General features: G+C 65.2%; 1 protein-coding gene across 5 annotated transcripts; it reads right to left on the reverse strand.

The window, feature by feature from the left end:
- Positions 1-38: 38 nt before the first annotated feature.
- Positions 39-19,315, reverse strand: SREBF1 (sterol regulatory element binding transcription factor 1). Of its 5 annotated transcripts, none has more exons than XM_079904377.1 (19): positions 16,861-19,315; positions 8,009-8,425; positions 7,479-7,651; positions 7,248-7,385; positions 6,946-7,167; positions 6,062-6,176; positions 5,696-5,916; positions 5,285-5,486; positions 4,986-5,164; positions 4,446-4,707; positions 4,199-4,365; positions 3,878-4,046; positions 3,347-3,455; positions 2,980-3,089; positions 2,732-2,864; positions 2,400-2,565; positions 1,823-2,023; positions 1,611-1,722; positions 39-1,246 (listed from the first exon to the last, which is right to left on the reverse strand). In XM_079904377.1, the coding sequence occupies exons 1-19, from the start codon at positions 16,949-16,951 to the stop codon at positions 1,017-1,019; spliced, it is 3,417 nt and encodes a 1,138-aa protein (XP_079760503.1). In that variant the 5' UTR covers positions 16,952-19,315; the 3' UTR covers positions 39-1,016. The 5 variants fall into 5 exon arrangements, with proteins under 5 accessions (XP_079760503.1, XP_079760504.1, XP_079760502.1 ...); XM_079904378.1 differs by having other exon boundaries at positions 6,062-6,119; positions 7,464-7,651; XM_079904376.1 differs by having other exon boundaries at positions 7,464-7,651.
- Positions 19,316-21,352: the final 2,037 nt, after the last annotated feature.

Here is a 21,352-nt window from a genome sequence, read left to right on the forward strand (position 1 = left end):
GAGGGGCCAGGCTCTGGGGGAGAGGTTGGAATGGAGGGGAGGGGAGGGGAGGGCTCTGGGGACCTTAATGCAGGTACAGGAAAGAAGCCCTTGCTGCCCAGCCACACCCACGTGACCTCCGGGAAGGGGACAGGGGTCAGGCAGGTGAGACTGACACCCAGACACACAGGGAGACCCAGGTTGTAGCTCCTGCTGTCCCAACAGATCCCCAAAGACATGGAGCTGTCCTCCCATGTCATCCCGGGACCTGAAGGGGGCAGAAGCTGGGAGAGGAGGCAAGGAGACACAGCTGAGACCATATGGACCCTAAGGGTTAGGAGATGATATAGCCCAAACGCGCGGCCCCGTGATCAGTGGGACCCAAGTCAGCTGGAGGGAATAAAGCCGGGCCTCCCAAACCGAAAGGCAGGTAGGGATGGGAAGCATTTGCCTGGGTGCTGGGGGGACGGATGGCCCAAAGGATCCCCTCTGGTTGGCACACACACCCCTCCCCAAAGGAGCAAAACCCAGATTATAAATAAGTTCATTTTTTATTCTCTGTATAAAACTTCTCAACCTATGAAAATAAAGTTTGCAAAAGGCAAAGTAACACTTGGAACCTCAGAGGCCAGGAGGCTGGCGCACCACGATCTACACTATGCACAGGTCTCCCCAGACGGGAGGGAGGCGCCGGGGGCAGGGCCCTTCGGCTCAGTGAGACGCACCCCTCTTCCCTCTGGACGGAGAGGGAAAGCCCAGGATCGGCGGCGGCGCGCGTAACAGTTGACCCCCGGCAGCGGCCAGGCCCCGGCAATCCCCCGGCCGGCCACCAGGGGCCAGCACCATCCCGGCCGCCGCTCATCGAGGGCTGGAGCGGGCTGGGGAGGCCCCAAGGTCAAGTGCGGAAGTCCCCGAGGGTCTCCAGCCCTCCAGGGACAGTGCACTCCGTGGGCGAGCCTCGGACCCCGGGTCTCCGGCGCTGCCCTCGGCCGTCGAGACAGAAACAGGGGCGCTGGGGCTGGGCCGCCAGCGGGGGTCTAGCTGGAGGTTACGGTGGTCCCGCCGCCCAGGCGCATGAGCATCTGCTGGCAGTCATGCAGCAGCCGGCGGTCACCGAGCTTCTCGAGCGTGCGTGCCGCCTCGGCCAGCATGCCCACTCGCTGCCCAGGCGCCGACAGGAAGCCGGGCGGCAGGTAGCAGGAAGCCAGGAGCAACGCCTCCGCGTGCTCCCGCCTCGTGGGCCGCGGCTCCAGCTCCGCCGCCGTGCCTGCACACATGCACAGTGGCATGTCAGGGGCGGGGCCGCGCCGGGGGTGGGGCTCGGATCCTTGCCCCGCCCCCTGGACAACCGGCCCCGCCCCAGGCTAGTCAGCACCCGCCCCCACCCGCCCCCCTCGGTCTCGGAGGAGCACGGAGCCTCGCCCCTTCCGCGCCTGCCCCTGGAGCACAGACCGCGTACCCAGTCGCGTGTCCTACAAAGGACAGTTGTCCCCACTGACTCTCAGGTTAGGCCTCCCATCAGGAAGCCACCACCAAGTCCCTCGGCCTCTGTGTGTCTCACACACAGCCTCCCTCTGCAGCCTCCACCTGGCGTGTGGCCCCTTCCCACCTGGGCCAGCTGTCCTTCTCACCTCCTTTGCCGCAGGGACCGGCCCTCCTCCTCAGGCTGCGGTCCAGGAGCTGGTGTGTCCGCGCCGGGCTGGCCCCTGCCATCAGCCGGGCAGTGGCTTCATGCAGGAACACCTGGGCAGGAGGGGCCAGGAGAGGTTCCAGCCAGGCCCCCGCTCCCTCCCGACACCTCACATACATCCCCATTGCAAGCCAGAGCCCCATGGGCACTCACCCTCCGCATGGCAGGCCGGAAACTCTGTGCCAGACGCCTCAGACCACTCAGGTCCCTCTGGAAGCCACGGAGCTCGAGGGCAGAGGCCTGGGCCCCACTGCCCGGGCCCGGCGAGGCCTGGGAGGGTGCCGGCGGCTTCTGCCGCTGCCACAGGCTGGTGCGCGCCCCAAGGAGCAGGTCACACAAGAGCAGCTGCATGACCTGGGGTGGTGGGCAGGGCAGGGGTCAGGGGGCTCTGGCTCTGGGAGGGAAGAGTGGGGGCCCATGGTGCCAGAGGCCGGCTCCGGGCTGCACTGCCGAGGCACTGCACCCGCCTCACACGTGCAATGCAACAGCAATGCACCGCGGGGCCGCCCGCTCTCCAGGCCCTGCCACACCGCTCACCCCAGCCGTCCTCCGGGGGTGGGGACACTGAGGCCAGAGGGGGGCAGCCACTCTCCCCTGGACCCAAACCTTAGCCCCCAGTCCTGTACTGTTGGGCTGACCCTGCAGTCTTCTGCAGCCCAAGGAGGACCGTCCGGGGAGTGGAAAGGCCAAGGCCCCCAAGATCCGCCAGGCCCCTGGCCCCAGCCCTCACCTTGTCAATGGAGCTGCCGGCTGGTGTAACGGCCAGGCTGTCCTGAAGGTACCCACTGGCCTTCTCACACATGGCCAGGCTGGCCGGGCCAGACTCTGCCTTCCCACGGCCCAGCAGGGCCCGGGCAGCCTTGAAGGTGTGCAGAGCCGCCCTGGGCAGGGGTCTCCTGTTGGGGCCAAGGCAGAGGTGTGACGGTCAGACCAGGCCTCAGGCCCTCGCCGAGCTTCCCCTGCCCTGGTTCTGGCTTCCCGGGAAAGAAATGACGGGACCCCAACCGCACAGAACAAAGCCGGGGGTCGGGGTGGGGGCACGAGCACGCAGCCTGCGCTCACTCAGACTCCTGCAGGGCGCGGGGCAGGTGCTCCACCAGCGGATACAGCCGCTCGGCCGCTGCCTCATCCCGCCGGAGCCAGTGGGTCACCACAGCCGTCAGCGAGGCCCACCACTTGGCCACCGGGTCTGTGCCTGCAGGAAGCAGGGCCAGAGGGGTCCCTGAAACTCGGCCACACCACACCCAAGGCCAAGCTGCTGTGGCGCTGAGCCCGAGGGTGTCACGGGGCGGGGAGGCCTGGGGGCTCACCGGCGGTGGCAGCCATGCCGGAGCCGATGGAAAAGCTGCAGGCAGGAGCCCCGGCCACGTCAGAACAGCTGTTCAGCAGCTGCAGGTACCCGAGGGCATCGGAGAATTCCCTGTGGCAGGAGAGGACTGGCCGTCGGGACAGGTGGCAGGGGTCCTGAAGCGGACGGCCCTCCTCACCTGCCCCCACGGCACAGCCTGGCTTCCTGGCTCCTCAAAGCGCGGCCAGCCCCTGCCGGGCTGGTGGGGAAACTGAGGCCACGGTGACCCGGCTCTGGCCACCGACACGGGTCCCTGGACGTAGCCTTTTCCAAGCTCCACTGGCCGGGGGTGGGGGACCTGGCCCGCTGAGGCGCAGAGGGACACTCACCTGTCCCCATCGGCTGATCCGGGGCCGGGGCTGGGCTGGGCCAGGCAATGCAGTGCTCGCTCCAAGAGATGTTCACGGAACAGCTGAGCCACGTGGGCCAGGGGGTCCACTGTGGGGAGGAGAGGGTGAGTGGGGCGGGGGGGAAGGGCCCCACCTCCCCGCGCACAGGCGCTTCCCTGCACCTAGGACTCTTCCCTGGGCACGGGGGGGCCTGGCTCTGAGACGGATGAAAGCTGGGCGATAAATATTCTGCCTCCCCCACCCCGTGGACAGGATAACCTAGCTTGGGCACACGCCCTTCCTGACCTCCTCACAGCACAGCGGTGTTGCCTGGGAGCACCTCCCAAATCAACCACCTGCCCCCAAATCCCTCTTCCTGTTTGCCTCTGAAGAGCCCCAACTGAGACAGAGCCAGCCTGGCCTCCCTGTTCCTGCAGCCCCCGTGGCGACAATGGATGGTGGGGCAACAGACCAGGGTGGGCAGGGGACAGGGGATGGGGGACAGGGGACAGGCGCAGGGTGAGAAGGCACCTGGGTCCCCGGCCACGCTGTACAGGCTGTGCCGCGGAGCGCTGCACACAGCCCAGTCACCATCCACGAAGAAACGGTGGCCCGCAGGGTGGCAGAGCCACTGCATGGCAAGAGGCACTGAGCCGCTCTGTGCCAGGGAGGCCTGGCGGGCGCTGCTCAGGAAGAAGCGCTGTGGGCGAGAGGGGCGGGCTGTCACCCCAGACCCGGGGCTGAGACCCCAGAGGGCCTGGAGCCCACCCCATAACCAGCCGCCTCTCCCGGGCAGCCCTCAGCCCAGGGAGACCTGAGCCCCGTCCCCCACCAAGCCCACCACCTACTCACTGTCAGGAAATGCAAGGCCCGGGGGAGACTGGTCTTGACCCTGAGCGCGGTGGCCACATAGATCTCAGCCAGCGTGGCCACGGACATGGCCTCCCCCGCGCACTCGGCCAGGTTCAGGGCACTCAGTGCCAGGTTGGCGGCAGCCAGGTGCCCGCCCGAGTACTTCCCTGGAAAATGGGAGGGCATGAGGCTGGGCATGGCGCAGAGGTGGCGGGACGCCCTCAGGCCCAGCCCTCGCCCGCCATACCCATGGTGTGCAGCTGGTGCAGCTTGTGGTAGACGAGGGCCGCGTCGCGGGCACTGGTGCGGGCGTCCACCTGCAGGGCACCATCCCTCCGCAGGCCCCCCGCCCGGCCTGCCAGCCAGCGGCCCACCCAGAGATGCTGCAGCAGGTGGCGGATGAGGCCCCAGAGCAGGCTGCAGGCCAGGTCCAGGTGGGAGGTGGGCAGGGGTCGGCCCAGGGCCCGCAGGGCCAGCCACAGCTGCTGGGCAGCCTGGGCGAAGTCCCCCTGCGGAGGAAGGTTTTCCAGGTGAGAAAGGCGGGGTCAGAGCATCCCCGGCACGTGCCACCCCTCTAGCCCCGGAGAGCCCTCCATCTTGGGCTCCCCGCCACGACCCCACCAACCCCAGCAGTGCCGGCTGGGCCCCCGGGGCTCCGTGGGGGTCTGAGGGGGAGACAGGAGTGGAGAGAACAGGGCAGATTCACGGTGTGCCCGGCACCTTCCCAGGTGCTGCTGAGGGTCCCAGCCCTGCCCGCCCTCCACACCCCCGGGGTCCGGCCGCTTACCCGGGCCAGGTCCAGGTCGGCCTGCTTGCGATGCCTCCAGAAGTGCACGGCGGGGCCCGAGTGGGGCCGCGTGACCGGCTCTCCGTAGACAAAGAGCAGCGCCAAGGAGGACAGCACCAGCAGCCCGTTCATCAGCCAGACCAGTGGGGGCAGCAGCCACGGGGCCCAGCCAAGGCTGTCTGGGGGCAGACACAGGCTGGGGACATGCCACCCGGGAAGTCCAGAGCCCCAAGCCCACAGGCCCGGGATCTACGTCCCCAAGAGTCCCCCCTCGCACTGCCCAGGCTGGCCTGTCCTACCTCTGCCCTCAGCACCCAGCATGCTGCGCCCAGGACCGTGGTAGACACTGGTGGCATCGGAGGGGCCAGCGGGAACCCGGCTGCCCAGCAGGGAGGCCAAGGGGTTGCAGGAGACACAGAGGAAGACAAGCACACACAGGGCCAGGCGGGAGCGGTCCAGCATGCCCCGGCTGTGGGGGGGCGGCAGCTGCTCTGGCTTCACCTGGCGGGGTGGGCGGGGCAGTGAGAACGGGGTGAGCACAGCCCAGAGAGCTCAGCTCAGAGGAGGAGGGATCAGCTCTGCCCCCAGCCTTACTGCGGGACCCCTGCCCAGCTCCCCGTCTCTAAAACGGGAGGTAGGACACGCCCCAGTCCCGGAACTCAGAGGATGTCGCTGGATGACAGGGAGGGGGCAACGACGTGCAACCCAACCTGGCTGTCCTCAAAGACTGGGCTGTCAGGCTCCGAGTCACTGCCACTGCCACCACTGCTACTGCCCCTGCTGCCAAGGGACAGTGGGCTGCTCTGGAAGGGCGAGCCGGCGTCCGAGGGTGGCGGGCTCAGGGTGTCCACCACCTCTGGCTTCTCGCCCTCCATGGGCACGTCTGTGTGGCCTCCACTGCTGCAGGCTGACACCAGGTCCTTCAGAGATTCTGTGGGCCAGAGAGGAGCTGGGCTGGGGTGAGGGCTACACACCCTACCTCGCCCCAAATCGGAGCTGAGGGCCACGGGAAGGCCGACGAGAGGGTGAAGGGCCCTCGCAGGGTGAGCAGGCGTGGAGGGGAGGAAAGGACTCACTGCTTTTGTGGGCAGCGGTGCGCAGATTCAGGTTCTCCTGCTTGAGTCTCTGGTTGCCCTGCTGAAGGAAGCGGATGTAGTCGATGGCCTTGCGCAAGACAGCAGATTTATTCAGCTGCAGGCGGTAGGGAGGAGACACAGCACAGGTGGCCGGTCAGGCCGGACAAGTGGGCGGACAAGTGGGCGGCTAAGCGCAAGGGGTGGGACTGCTCTGCTACACAGTTGCCTCAGGGCCTTTGCACCTGCTGTTCCTTCTACGCGGAATGTTCCTCCCTAGTAGAACCCTCCTCCCAAGTAAAATGCATACAACAGCTTACGGCTAACCGCTGTCACCATCGTTCCACCTCCATGCCTTGCCCCCTCGCCTCCTCCAGGCCTCTGTTCACATGTGGCATCACCTTTGCGAGGCCTCCCCGACCACCCGATTCAGATCTGCGACTCCCACCGTCCCTCTTCCCGCCCCGTTTTCTTTCATGCCACCTGGCAAACCCCAGCAGAGATCTGTCCTGTCTGCTGGCGCCTCGACAGCCCGCCAGCAAACCCCAACACGGATCTGTCCTGTCTGCTGGCGCCCCGACACCCCGCCAGCAAACCCCAACACGGATCTGTCCTGTCTGCCGGCGCCCCGACACCCCGCCAGAACGTCAGCTGCTCAACAGAACAGCAGTCTGTCTGTTCACTGCTGAATCCCCAACACCTAAAAGAGCCCCCACCGCAAGGGGCCTCCATGAAGCTCAGCTAAACAGCCGCCAAGCCCGAGGAGTCTGGAGCCCCAGGCCTGTCTGTCCAGGCTCAGCCCCATCCTCCTCTTCCCCCCAGGTGCCTCCTCTTCCCCTCAGGTGCCTCCTTCCCCAGGGCCACCCCATCGGGGCCTCTGCCCGCACCTTGGCCTCTGTGCCCACCACCAGGTCCTTGAGCTCGACGATCTTGTCATTGATGGAAGAGCGGTAGCGTTTCTCAATGGCATTGTGGGCCGTACGCTTCTCACCTCGGCTCTGGGCCGAGCCCGGGGCCTTGCCGCCAGCTGCCAGCCGGTTGATGGGCAGCTTGTCAGCATCCACTACCAGCGGCACAGTCGCCAGGATGGTTCCGCCACTCACCAGGGTCTGTGGGGCCAGGCACGGTTAGCAGGTGGACATGCATGCATACAACACCCCCGCCCCCCTGCCCTGCCCAAGCCGCCCACCTGCAAGGGCGCTGCCTGCACAGCCATGCCAGGGGCCAGGGAGCTGATGCCTGCCGCCTTCATGGGGGCTCCCACGTCTGTTTTCACAGTCGTCAGGAGCAGCGAGTCTGCCTTGATGAAGTGGGGCTGCAGCAGGACCTAAGGACGGGAGGGGGCTCAGCTGTGGGCTGTGGGTCGGGGCCACCACCTCCCTGAGGCCGGGCCAGACCCTCTCACCGGGACCTGCTGGACCTGTGAGGTCACAGTGGTTGTTCCAGGGGCCACCGTCGGGGTGGCTGTGGCCGTCAACAGCTGCTGGGGAGCCGCACTCTGGACCTGGTTGTGCAAGGAGACGGGCGGGACCCCTGGAAGGGCAGCCAGTGGCAGGCCAGGCAGCGACTGCGCGGTGCTCCCCGGGGGGGTCCCTGCAGAGATAAAGGCAGGAGCTGCGGACACAGGCTGCCCTAACCCACTTCCAACCCGCCCGCCCGCAGGTACTTATCACCCTGTGACCTTGAATGAGTCGTTACCCTCATGGCCTCAGGTTACTATCGGGACAGTCCCTGCCTGGGGCTCTGATGCAAGCCTGCTCGCTTCCCAGCCCAGCACCTATCTGCTGCGGACGCTGGGAGGCTGGGAAGCGGTGCTTCCTGAGAGCTGCTGGTGACGGGAGCACCTCCAGCAGCACAGCAGGGACCCGACTTCTAGAGCCTGCAAATTCCTCTACTGAGACCACAACAGACCCTCCTCCTGGTGCTCCTCCCTCCACACGCCCCCCTTACCTGTGGAGAAGCCTCCAGGAGGGCTGGGATAGCCCAACACAGGGGCAGAGCTGAACTGCGGTGGGGCTGGGGCCGGAAGACGCTGGGGCAGGAGGGCCCCCGGCAGCGGCTGGAGGGTGGTCTGGGGTGCTGGTTCCTCCTTGATAGCAGGCCCCGCGGAGAAGGCAGGCACGGAAGGGTACATCTTCAGGGGGGTGGGTGCAGGCTGGGGAGGGGACAAGGGTGGGGTTGTCGCCTTGGTCCCCCCCAGGAAGCCTTCGAGTGGGGAGCTCATCGTGGAAGGAGGCGGGGACAGGCTGCCTGGGGAGCTGGCATATGGACTGGCGGGCTCTGTGCCCCCTGCTCCGCCCCCAGCGTAGGGCGGGTCGAACAGGCCCGGGAAGTCGCTGTCTTGGTTGTTGATGAGCTGAAGCATGTCTGCGGTAAGGAGGAGAAGCTGTGTGAGCAACAGGGGGCAGGTGTCACGGATTTGCACGCTCCCCCACCCCCACCCCACAGTGTACCTGTGGGACCAGCGCCACGGAAACAGAAAGCCACCCCCAGGAGCCCCCACTCACAGACACCTGTGACATCTGGAGCTCTGCCAGGTGCGTCAAACGGCCTTGCAACACCGGACGAGCCCAGCGCCCCCCTGAGGCCCACCGACCTGCCCCAGGACCAGGCGAAGGCAGAACTGAGGCCTGGGCCCACCACTCCCGACTTCAGAGCTGCCTTCGCCAGCCCACTCCTCTGTGGGACAGACCGAGGCTTCGGGCAGAGCCAGCCGCTGGCCAAGTGTGTGCCAACCAGAGTGTCCCTGTGTGTTCTGGGCACAAGCCCAGACCCCGTCTGCAGCCAAGCAGCCTCGGGACCGGCCATTCAGGCTTCAGTCTCCCCTCGACAAAAGCAAACGCCGTCTGTCCTCTTTCCTCCTCGTACAGACTGGACACACTGCCTGCCGCGGCCCCAGCCTGGCCACAGGCCCTCTTCCCCAGCTGGCGATCAGCAGCCTGGCTGGGTCAGCCTAGGGCCCTCTAACCCACTGGGGGAGCCACCCACTGGGTCAGAGTGCTCTGCAGGATCCATGTGCAAACCCTGGGAGCCCGAGGTGTACCCCCGGTCCCCAGCCTGCTAGGGCTTCCTCTCACTGGGCCTCGGTTTCCTCATCTGCACAAGACAGATGAGACCCTTTGTGGCAGGATGGCCGCACGGAGGGGAGAGTCAACGTCGCCTGAGTCCCTCCTACTGACAGGTGCCAGGCAGGAAAGTGACTGCAGGGGACCCTCCCTACGGCCTCCAGGAGAGCGAGACGGGGGTGCCAGGCTCAGCCTCCTGGTCCTCAAACAGAAACACGGGGCGGGCCCTCCAGGTTTGCACAGGTCATGGGGCATAGAGACCTTTCACCTTCAGGACCTGCTCGCTCCCCAGGCTTCATGAGCCCCTTTGACAGATGGGGAAACTGAGGGCCAGAAAGAAAAACTGGCTGAACCCAGGGGGCCACTGTCTAGCAAGTTCAAGAAGCCCTCCAAACTAGGAGCCCCAGGAGACAGAAGGACAACCGGCCCTCCTCCCTGCGGAGCAGAGGATGTGGGAAGGCCACCCTCTCACGCCAGACGTGGGGGTGGGGGTGACTACTGAGGTGGGGGGGGGGGTCCGCCAGCTCCCCTGAGAGCCGGGAGCGCGTATACCTCCCCTCAGGGCACCGGGGATGAGGACCCCGCGATGCAGATGGAAACTGTAATAAAGAGGTCGGGTCCTCCAAAAAATACCTTCGAACGTGCAGTCCATGGCTCCGCGGCCTGCGCCCGCCGCCCTTCGGGGGGTCCAGGCGGCTGGCCTGCCGGTGTCCGCGCGCTGACTTCACCTGCGTGGCCGGCCGCGCTTTAAAGCTGCCGAGCGCGCCGCCGGTCCCGCCCCCGCTGGCTCCGCCCCCGCCGAATGGCCACGCCCCGCCGAATGGCCACGCCCTCCCGGGGCCGCGGCCCGGGCATGGGGTGAGCGCGCGCGGCCAATCAGCGGCCGCGCCACCGCCTCCTGGGGCCCCGCCCCACCCCCGCGGCGCGCGGCTCGGTTTGAGCCCCGCAGGGCCGGATGGGGCCGGGGTTACTCGCGGACGCCGTCCCTCAACCCGCTCGGCGCCGACGTCCGCAGGGGTTACTGGCAATCACGTCCCCTGCTCCCACCACCTCCGAGAGCGCGGCGGAGCGGGCGTGGGGCCGGCCAGGGGTGCCCCAACTCCGCATCCAAGCCTCTGCCGCACCCAACCGCATGGACCCCTGACAACAGGTCACTGTTGGGAAACTGAGGAAGGGAAACCCCTACCCCAAAGTGCCCAGCCAGTAACAACCAGAGCTGACGCCCCACACAGACATCCCTTTGCAGAGAGGCCTGGGTCTGGGATGGGGGTCGGTGAAGGTCTCACCCCCTCCCCCACCCGACTAGCAGTCTCTGGGTGAAGCCTGATTCACTCACTTATTCACTGTTGGGCCGGGGAGTCCAAGAGGCAGCCCAATCCCTGGGACAGAAGGTGAGGAAGTCGTAGGGTGACAGGCTCTGGGGGTCTTTGGAGGGGTACCTGGGCCTATCTCCCCTTCTGGGTAAGGTCAGAGTTCCACACACACACATGAACATAGCCTGGCCAGCAGCCCAGGTTGCCAGCTCCGGCTTTTGTGGCCAAGCAGACCCCGGGCTCAGGCCAGCCTCCCAACTGTGGCCAGGCCCACCCCGGTACCCTCTCCTGGTCTCCTGCAGCCTCCGAGGGTGTTGGGGTACTGGAGAACCCCCGGCCCGGATGGCCCTCCCTCTCCAGGAGGCTAGCCAAGGTAACGCCCCCCCATCCTCCTTTGTCCGGGTCCTTCCATAGCCTTGCAGGGGGTGCCAAGGGCAACAGAATTCTCTAGCATCCTCAGCTCCGTCTCTCCTCAGCCGGTGGCTCTCACACCCTCCCTCACCCCCAAAAAACAAACAAGACACTGCTGTTGGGAAGGCTCCTCCCTCACCTCAGTACCTTGAGGCTGGAAGACACCGAGGCCTGAATTCCAAGGCCCACACGCAGACACTCGCCTGCGACTCCGAAGGGCCAGGGCCAGGGCCGACCGCCCCGAGGGGTCCAGTCCTCCCAGCTCCTGACCCATCCTTCTGCCCTTCTCCCTTCTCACTCCCCTTCTCTGAGCCTTCACTCCTGGCCTCGGAGTAGGGGATTCCAGGAGGCAAGAGAGGTCCCCAGCGTGCACAAGTTAAGGAAGCGCCCCCGCAGCGGGTCTGAAAGGCTGGCCCCTCCGTGGGTGAGCTGAGCACTCGGCTTCCCGCATGAGGGAAGACTCAAGGCCCACGTGGCTTCTGCATGCACTGTCTGCACACTGCACATCGGGAGACCGGAGGCTCAGGCTCGGCCTCAGTGGGCCCACCTGCCGGCCCCCAAGCCTGGCTCCTTTTGCTCTCCTTCCTCCTAGCCTGCCCTGATCCTATCAGGACCCAACAGGAAACCTGAAACCTCCTCCCCCCTCCCTGGCTTGCCTTCAAACCTCCCTCTGGAGGCAGATGTGGGGCAGCCTTTTATTCTCCTGCGTGTTTATTCGGTGAGGCCATGATGCAAATCCTGGAGGGGCCCTGCACCACGAACCTACAGGAGCCCAGCTCTGACCGTCACGGAAGCCTCCGGCCCATCCAAACTGCACGAGGCCTTGCACCCTGAAGAAACCCTGCTTGCACGCTTCCTGGGACAGGGAGCTCACCACCTTCCCTACACAGCCTGGCCCACGAAGTCCAGATCTGCTTCTGTGGCAATACCTACTGCCCTTTCCTAAGTGTCTACTAAGTGTACCAGGCACTAGGGTGCTGGAACACAGCACGAAGACGTCCCTCGTGGAGCTTCTGTTCCATCTGTAACCAATGGTCTGCAAATCCACGGAGGAACAGGGGTACTGGTGGTGATGAGCACCATGAACAAACGGAGGCGGTCAGGGCAGGCCTCTCTGAGGAGGTGACATCAAGACAGCGAGGAGGCCGGTGTGGCCGGAGCAGAGGGAGTCAAGGGGGTGGGGGTCAGGGAGACAGTCAAGAGCTGGAGTTCCAACCCACGTTCGTCTCTCACCTGAGCCAAGGAGACCGTTTCTCAGGGAACGGGCAGGAAAGGGATTTGCAAGCAGGTCACAAAGTCTGCACAGCTGTGAAGAATGGCAAATGGTGCAAAGCAGCAGCCCCGTCCCAGCTCCGCCCGCTCGATGGAGGGTGCAGGGCAGTGGTGGGGAGGGGGGCTGCACCCTGCCTGCCACCCACCCTGCTGCTCTCTGAGGAGCCCGGTTGGCAGGCTCACATGTCCACAGCCGGTGAGTGTGCAGCAGGGGCACAGGCTGCCCTTTGTGTGCGCAGGGCTGCCCGGGGGTGCAAGTGGGTGCCGGCTCTTCCTGGAGTGGGACGGGCCCGGGGCTGGAGCCCCAGGGGAAGCTGGGCGTGAGCCCTCTAGACGGACGAGGTCACTAAGGCTCAGAGGGAAGCCACAGGCCCCAGGTCCCCTGGCTGCCAAGTGGACAATCTGGGACGCAAACCCAGGCCTGCCAACCCCCAAGCCCACAGCCCTCAGCCCTGCCTGCCAGGGGCAGGTGTGAGCCCCAGGGCCAGCCTGGCTCTGTCCCACCTCGCTGCCACCACTCACCCCAGGTCAGGACGTGTGTGCTGCGTGGGACACGGAGGCGAGGCAGCGCGAAGGTGCAAGGAGGAGCCCCAGCACCACCTCCGCTGCGAGGCCTTCCTAACTGCCCTGAGAGGAGCCCCTAGGGCGGGGTCAAGGCCTGAGCCAGCTGGGACACGCAATCACTCAGCACGGGGCTGAGCACAGAGGAGACCAGATCGAGGGGCGTGTGCACTGCCAGCCCCACCCCTGCTGGTCCCTGGCTGTCTGAGTCCGGTGAGCCTCACTCTCCTTGTCTGCTTTCAGAAGGCTGTGTGCTGGCCCAGCCCGTTCCCTCTGCCCCAAAGGCCCTTCCCACTATCCTGTGTCCACCTGCAAACTCCTCCTCTCAAAAGCTGCTCTGAGGTCACCACCTCGCACTCTCCTCTCATCAGTGCCGCTCCACATGCCGCTACCAGTTACATGGACCAAGTGACCCTGAGCACGGCCACTGGACAGATTGGCCAGCACCAATTCCAACATCCTGTCCTGGGGTAGAGACTCCTTCCAGCAGCTGGGAAACAACCCATGGGCCTGACGCAGCGGCAATGCAGGGGGCGGTCCCGTCCTGCTGAGCAACGTTCCAGTCTAAATAGTGCTATCCACTCCTTTACATTAATTATATTTCCCCCTTCCCGGTTGCCTCACTGCAGCTGTTTTAAACCTGCAGTGGGTGTGTTGTTTCAAAGGCAGCGTGCTGCTTCAGAGCTGCCAGGCTGCTTTCTGGAAGGATAAACCCGTCTGCACTCTCCCCTGCAATGCTTCCCATTTCCTCGGAGCAGCCCCAGCACTGGGCTTTGTCGTTTTACCTACTTTTGGTCGCTTTCCTTAGTCCCCACAACTGTGTGACTGGAATCTCCCAAGTGCTTCAGTTTGCATCCCCAAGGCTGCCTGGAGGTGCTCTGCCCAGCAAAGCATCAACTATGGCTGGAGACTCGGAAACACCTGCTGTGCCCTGGCCCTCCTCCGCCAGCTAGAAATGGTCTCCAACAGGTGCTTGGCCTGGGAAGCAAGCACCGCGGGGCCTGGCCTTCCTGCCGCTGCTAACGCCCTCGGCTGCCGTACAGGCTGGGCAGCTGGGGGGCAGTGGAGGCGTCTGCTCCTTGTCTACACACTGGGTGAAGAGGTGACCATGGCATTTCTGAGGCCCTCCCCTCTCCCAACACATGTGCAGATGGGCAGCCCCACTCAGGTCCCGGGGTCAAAGGGCACATCCACAGGGCCTGCGGCTGGCAAGACACAAGGACAGAGACGCTTCCTCTGGCCGGCGCAGTCATTCTCACCTGGCCTGCGCTTATCAGCTGGGCAAAGTCCGGATCCCAGGCCCCTGCCTGGGGCTGACCAGGTCACTCAGGATGTTTGTGTCCAGTGACCATCGGGAAAGAGGGAGCTCCCGGCACGCTCCTCTCCGTGCCCCTCAGAGGCGCGAGGGCTGGAACCACCCCCATCTACAGCCTCACCCCCTGCTTTCCAGGGGAGCCGCTGCAGCCGAGAGGGCAGCAGATGGCCACGCTGGGGGGTGCCTTCTGCTTCCGGTCACCAGGCCGGGTACCAAAGGCAGGAAGAGGGATGGAGAGCGGGTCGTGTCTGGTGGAAGAGGCCTCTCCCAGGCTCTGCCGTGGGGACGAGGCGGGGGCACCGCACGGGGGCAGAACATGGCAGCGGCGTGGGGGCCTGAGGGGTGGGACCTGGAGGGACGGGAATCATCACGGAGGGCAGGCTTGGCCCACCGTACAGGTCTCGAACGCCATGCTGGGACAAGGGGACTTAGCTCGGGGCACTGGGGAGCCATGGTTGTTAGGGAGCTGAGGAGGTGCGCGCCGGGGCCAGGAGCTGGGCTGTAAGCCACCGTGAGCTTGTTTCCTAAGGAGGGCCCGTGCTTGGTGGGGCCAGGCAGACAACTGGGCATGAGAGACCGTGGGGAGAGGCCTGGGGGCAGGGTGGCCCCCGTGTGTCCTCTCCACCAGGCTGGCCTGGACCCCAGGAGGCCTGGCCCGTGCAGTTGATTCAGGTACTGGGCAGAGTGGTGGGCAAGATGCCGTAAGGCAGACACCTGGGGTGCAAAGACAGAGTGAACTTGGGGAGCCCAGCCAGAGATGACTACAGGCTGTGCGCGGGAGCCCCAGGCGCACCCGCGGGAGATGCGCGGGCCCCGACAAGCAGTCATCTCCACTGTCTCTTCTGCACTAAGCACACGTTCCAGGCCTGGTGAATTAACCAGCAGGGAGGTGAGGACTGCCCCGGAACCCACAACGATCCCAACGCTCGCGCGGGACAGCTCTCACGTGCCCTCTGCCCACGGCCACAAAGGACCCCAAAGCAAGAACCACAAGAGGAGGCCGGGAGCAGACTGACTCACCAGGAGCCACGGCGCACTGTGGCGGGGGCAGTGCCTTCGGCACAGAACCTGAGACTCCTGGTGAGAGCGCCACGCCAAGAGCTGGTCACACGACAGAGTCTGGTCGAGGCAGATGCCCGGCTGGGCGGGGCGCAAGGCCGGTCCTCAGTCTCATGAGTCAAAGGCTCTCGCCTGGGATGGGGAGGTGGCTGTGTGACCTATGACCCCTCCCCAACCCCCAGCATACCTCCATGTGGAGTAGCCTCCTGGGTCCCCTGCTCTATTGCCCACCCCCACACACACATGCACACACTTTTAGGAGCCCAGCGGTTAAGAGCTTGGGCTCTGGAGCCCACAGCTTGGGTTTGAATTCTGGCTCTGCCATGCTCTGGCTGTGTGACCTGGGACAAGTCACTTAACCTCTCTGTGCCTCAAGGCCCTCATTGGGGCTGTTGGGAGGACTCAGTGGTCAGCACAGTGCCTGGCATACAGTAAGTGCTGAATGAGTCTTCTCTACTCGTTCTGTGATCATCCACTCCAACAGCTAGAGGGAACTTCCCGTACAGAACCCAAGCATGGCATTGCCCTGCCCCAACCCCTCCCCCAAGACTCCCCACTGCCTCTGGGATCCAGTCCAGCTCCCCATCCTGGACTCGAGGGTTGCCTGGCCCTCCTCTCAACCCTCGTTCCTCTCAGGGGACCTGGCGACTCTTGGGCCCTGCCAGCTGGGTTCATCTGCAAGGCTGCAGTAAGGCAGGAGTGGGTGTCCGTTTTGCTAACCCCAGAGTGGCCACAGGCACCATGGACGTGTCTATCCAGGTTGTGGGAGGTTTGGGTCCTGTGCTCTTGGCCTGTTTCCCCATCAGCCAAGTGCAACACAGCAACCTCGGAGGCAACTCAGGGCGGCTGGGATTTGCTGTCTGCACAGTGGGCAACAGCCTCCTAACTGGCCCCTGCTTCAGCGTCTCCCCCAACCCCTTCTCTGTAGAACAATCAGAGCGGTGCTTCCACAGGTGTAAGCGAGCCGGCGCAGCTGCTCCCTCCTTTCCCTGCCGACAAGGGTCCTCGGTCTGCCAACCTGCCCAGCCTCACCTGTGAATCTCCAATTCCTCGCCGTGCCCTCTGCGGCGAAGACATCCTTCCCAGCGGGTCCTGGGGCTGACTTTCAGGTCTCACCCCACCGCTCTACCGGAAGCTGTCGCCCTGCCCCGGCTCGACCACAAGGTGTAACTAAATATCCGTTTGTGGGTTTCCTTGGCGATTTTTGTGCTTCCAAGAAAAGGGGAGCCCAGGTCTGTCTGTGAACCCCTGGTGCCTAGGACGGGGCCTAGTAGATGCTCAGTAAATGTGTGCCGAACCGATGCCCGGCGCCGGCTAGGAGAACCGGACCCTGGGGGGCAGGGGCTGGAGGCGCCCGCGCGCCTGCGCAAGAGCTCCTGCGCCGAGCTGAACTCTCGGGCCGGAGGGAATGACCGAGAATAACCTCCCGCTGACGTCAAGGCCGGAGCGGGGGCGGGGCCTCGGCGATGCCCGGGTCCCAGGCTCTCGCCGCAGCCGCCTAGGGGCTGAGGACTCACTGGCAGCGGGGGGCGGACCGGGACGCCCAGAGGCGCACGTGCCCAGCGCCGAGCCTCCAAGGACCCGGAGCGGCGTGAACAGCCAGGGCGGGCGCGGGAGGCTCCGCGCGGACAGGACAGCGAGGCCCGCAGCGCTCGGCGCAGAGACGCGGGGCGCCCCGCGCGCCCCGCACGGAGCCAGCGCCAGCGCCGCGCCCCGCCCCGCTCCGCGCCCCCCGCCGCCCCGGAAGACAAAGGCCGGCGCCTCCTGCGCGCCCCACTCGCGCGGAGCCCAGTGGCCCTGACGCACCTTCGATGTCGGTCAGCAGCGCCGCGTCCAGCTCGCTCGGCTCAGCCAGCGCCTGCTCCAAGGCCGCTTCGCTGAAGTGTGGCTCGTCCATGGCGCAGTCGCCTCCTCCCGGCGGCCCGCTCGGCCCGCCGCCGCTCCGCGATTTCGCGTCACGCCCTGGCCTCAGTGGGGCTCGGCGCCCGCGAAAAGTTCCTCGGCAACTGGGCTCCCCGGCAGCGGCTCTGCGGGGTGGGCGGGGGCGGGGAGGAGCCTTGCGGGGAGCCCCGCCCCCGGTGGACGGTCCCGCCCCACCTGGAGAGCGCGGGGCCGGCTCGGGTCTGGCCTGCACACCTACCCGGCCGGCCCCTCCATCCAAGTGACGACTGCTGCGGGGCTTCGGCAGGCCCTGGCCTCTCCAGCACCAAGCAAGGGGGCCGAGTGGAAGACCCGGACTGGGTCCGTCTCAGAGGTCTCTGGACTTGGGGAGGGAGGTGACCCTACAAACACTGTTCCGAGAGTTGGGTCTTTAGGAGACAGACCCGTCCAAGACCTGCTGTGTGGCCTCGGGCCAGGCAGCGGGCCCCACTCTGTGCCTCATTTACCTCAGCTGCAACGGGACTTGATGATGCCTCCGCATAGGTGGCCCGGACGTTAGTGACCATGGCTGGCTGGGCCTGTGAGATGAGCCTGACCCTCCTCAGTGTCCAGATCAGATGGGCCTCTTGAAGAGCCTGGAAGAGGCTGGAATTTCCCACCCTGACTTAATCTGGTTTGCTCCCAGATGCAGCTGTGGGAATGACAGAAGGGTTGGCCTCCACACCCAGGAGGACAGGAAGAGCCACAGAGTTCAGGAGCTAACCTGCACAAGGCCACACAGCTACTTGGGCCGGCAACAGGGCTGGGCCCCAAGGCCATCTGACTCCCATCTCCCATCCAGCTGATCCTAGGGAGAGACTCACATCTCGGTGTCTGTCCCTAGGAGCAGCTGGGATGAAGGAGCAGACTGTGCTTTAGACCTGGGCCACCTTGCCCTGGATCATGACAGGCTGGGGCCAGGTCAGAGGAGGCAACTAGGCTGGGGAGAGGGCTGGACCCTGGACCCTGCGTCCTGTGGATTGGAGGCAGAGATAGGTGGCAAGGGAGGGGTCTAATGAGGTGGATTGAGATAAACCAGAACTAACATCAGGTACTGAAAGTGGGAAAGCAGTGAGCTCCCTGTCCCTGGAGGTATGCAAGCAGAGAGGCACCCTTGGTAGGGGCAGCCAAGGAGACATCAAAGGCCTGGATCCCCAGGCCTCCCTAGCCCCCTGCCTCAGTGGATCCAGCCATCCCGAGTACTGCTTTGCTCAGGCTCCAGATATAGCCTGTCTGGCCACACCCTCTGACAGAGTGAAATTAGTGGCGCACTTTGGAAGGGGGTTGCCCAGGCCAAGAGAGCCCTTGGAGGCCCAAGTCCCTGAGGCTCAGCCTGGACACGCAGGGCTCTTTGTTCCCCTCCCGGAAGTGGCTGCTGTGGAAAATTACCCAGAACAGGGGTGGCCAGGACCCGGGGGCCTCCAAACCACATCTGTTCCCCAAGTGGCCCTGCTCAAAGACCCCCCCCCCCACTCAGGGCCTGGCCCTCCGGATGAACTTCTGCTGGGGAACAGAGGGATCCCCTTTCTCAGCCCCCTGCATCCTGACGCCATAGACCCCTCCACCCCCCAAGTAGGAGCCAAGCACCCAGGGGGCCTTGGGAATCTGGTGGCTTCTCTGAAAATTCCAACAGCTCCTCCCGGGGAGAGGAGGGGGTGCTAAGTGAAGACTGAAGACCACCTTCTCAGAGTCAGGAAGCAGGTCCGGATTTTTGCCCACTTGCTGTGTGACCTGGAACCATTTACTTCACCTTTCTGAGTCTCTGTAAAATAAGAACACCCCTTCCTGCTGTGGGAAGGTGTATTGGAGTCACGGTCACGACAGACCTGCCTGACTGTCCTTTAGACGCGTTTACCGCATATGTAAAGAGCACACTCAGTCAATATGCACACAGAACTGCAGCAGCTCAGGAGAGAAGGTGAGGCAAGGCCCACGGAGACCTGCAGCCTGGACTCGAGCCGCCAGTTGCAGTGAAGCCTGGCTGAAGCCTCCTGTAGGGTCCAGTCGTGGGAGGGGGTAAGGATCTGCCACCAAAGAGACCACACTTCGCTGAGCAGCCTGAGACCAGCCGGGCAAGCGTCCAGGGGAGGGCCGGGAAAGCAGGCTGGGGCTGCGGCTCTTCGGGGAACCTGCTCCTCTGCGAGCCCCTACCCCGACCCTCCTGGGGGCTCTGCGCTCGCACCGCGCCGCATGCCGGGGCTGCGCGCGTCCGCGTTAACCCCTTACTCCCCGGTAGGACGGCATCCCATTTCACAGGTGAGGAGAGCGAGGCCGCGGGGACGCGCGCCGGGAGCGGCGGGGGCGCCGGCCGGACGAGCCCCGCCCCGGCCCGCGGCGCAGCCAATGGGCGCGCGGCCTCGGGTGGGGTGACGCGGCGTCAGCGCCCGGCTCCCGGCGGCCGGGTCACGTGCGCCGCCTGACCGACCCGGGCGCCCCGCCCCGCCCTGTGGCCCGGCCCGGCCCAGAGCCGGCGTCCCGCCCGGTCCCCGGTCCGCGGCCCACCCGGCCCCGTGTGCCAGCTGTGAGGCCGGGCTCACTTCTGCCCTGGGCGTCCGAGAGGCGCAGGGGCATCTTCTGTGGGTTCAGAGCCGTTTGGGCAGGTGTCCAGCGCGGGCAGGGCCAAGCCATGTCCTCGCTGCCCGAGCTCAGGGATGGGTGGCGGGGCAGGCACGGGAGTTGCCAGGGCTGCCGGCACTGGGCGTAGCTTCACAGGCTACCGAGACCCCTCCCCACTCCTGGAGCCCCCTTGCCACCCACCTGCCCGTTTGTCCTTCATTCTGCAGCAGCCGAGCTGGGACCTGCCCAGCCGTGGCCGAGGCTGCACAGAGCCAGCAGGGAGCCTTGGGTTCCCCCCACCCCCGCATCAGACATAATGGAACCACATGGCCCTTGACATGGATGATTCTGGTCCTAGATGACCTTGTGTTCTCATGCCAGCTTGCCCTCTACTGTGCGCTGTGCAAGTCATTTCTAGCTCTCTCTGAGCCTCTCTGGCAGTAAACCCTCCACAGAAGAGCTGCTTGAACCCCGAGGTCTGCAGCACAGTGAGGGGTGGGCCTTACAGACATGGAGAGTGAGGCATCAGCTGACCCCCATGGGCCACATCCAAGTATACACGGGTTGTGATTTTGAGTCCACTGTCAAATGTTCATTTCACCTGAAGGCTGGATTCCTGGCTTTTCTTGAAAAATGGGACCATCTGGCAACAGCAGGCTACAATGGCCTGTGAGCTTCCCCAGTCCCCTCCATCCCCGGGGTCCACCCAGGCAGGGCCCTGGAGGCATTGGGTTAACTACCCACGACCCCATTTCTCACATCATCCGGAGCTCAGGGACCTGCCCCAGGCCTGCAGCCCCAGGCGGGGGTGGGGAGGGAATGGCACGTCCCATGGACTCCCTGGTGCTGAGGGCCTGGACCCCCTGCACAGACCCCCTGAAGTCCACCCAGCAAGAGCTGGCAGGGGCTCCTCTGCAGCAAATGGTATTTCTGGGTGAGTCGTGCCTGTTCAAGTCCTCTTGTCTGCCCACCCTAGCCCCTCAGGACCCCAAAGAGAACCTTTCCTTGCAAGAGGGGTGGTTGTAGAAAGACTCCTCCTCAGATGTTTCAGTGGGGGACTGGCAGGCAGGAGGCCATGAGCCATGAGCAGACCCACGGTGCTCCCACACTGCCCCCGTCTCCCCAATCTCTGGCTGCTCCCCCAGGGCCTCCCTGCCCTGCAGGCCCTGGAAGAGGGCTCCAGGGCTTCCTGGCTGCAAAGTGTCCTTGATTCTGGGAACTGGACAGGCTGCAAGCTCCCCGAGAGCAGGACCAGGCACCCCGCAGGCTCTCAGGAACACGGGCTAAAGCCCGTGGCGTCGTGGCAAGTCCACGATGGAGTCTCAGGGCCAACTCACTGTGCACGGGTCAGGGACACAGCGCCTTGCACAGGGGACATGCCTTCCATTCACGGGGATGGGGGCCCACACTTCAGAGGCCGCTCCCAGACTCCCCGGGCACAGGGCCTCTCTCTCACTCCAACTGAGGCCCACCTGAGCTGGCGGAGGTCTGAACGTGGCCCGTCTCCTATCAGCAGGCATGGCAGCCCCCTCCTGAGCTGCCCTCCCAGAAGGCCTGGTGTGGGGGGCAGGGGGCGGTTCCCTTGCTGGCCATGGCGACGGAGACAGTGCTCTCCCTGCCCGCTCCTCCGCGGCCCTGGTCTGGGAGGTCCAAGGGCTGAGCTTGAGGGGGTTCTGCTGCTGATCCCAGGCAAAACGTCCGGGCCTCGGTCTTGTCACCTGCATGAGACGCGGGCAGATGTCTCCGCATTTATTCCAGGCTCACCTGGGGGCTTGATGAGTCCATCCCACTTGAGATGCATCCTTGAACCCTGGGAGGTGAA

Source organism: Stenella coeruleoalba (genome assembly GCF_951394435.1).
Source record: "Stenella coeruleoalba genome assembly, chromosome: 19".
NCBI lineage: Eukaryota > Metazoa > Chordata > Mammalia > Artiodactyla > Delphinidae > Stenella > Stenella coeruleoalba.

Excerpts from the sequence above, each read along its gene's own strand:
- SREBF1 (XM_079904376.1), bottom strand. The coding sequence starts at position 16,951 with ATGGACGAGCCACACTTCAGCGAAGCGGCCTTGGAGCAGGCGCTGGCT. Across the intron at positions 4,708-4,985 it reads CCGACCTGGACCTGGCCCGG|GGGGACTTCGCCCAGGCTGC; the intron begins GTAAGCGGCCGG and ends CTTCCTCCGCAG. Across the intron at positions 4,366-4,445 it reads GCACCAGCTGCACACCATGG|GGAAGTACTCGGGCGGGCAC; the intron begins GTATGGCGGGCG and ends CCCATTTTCCAG.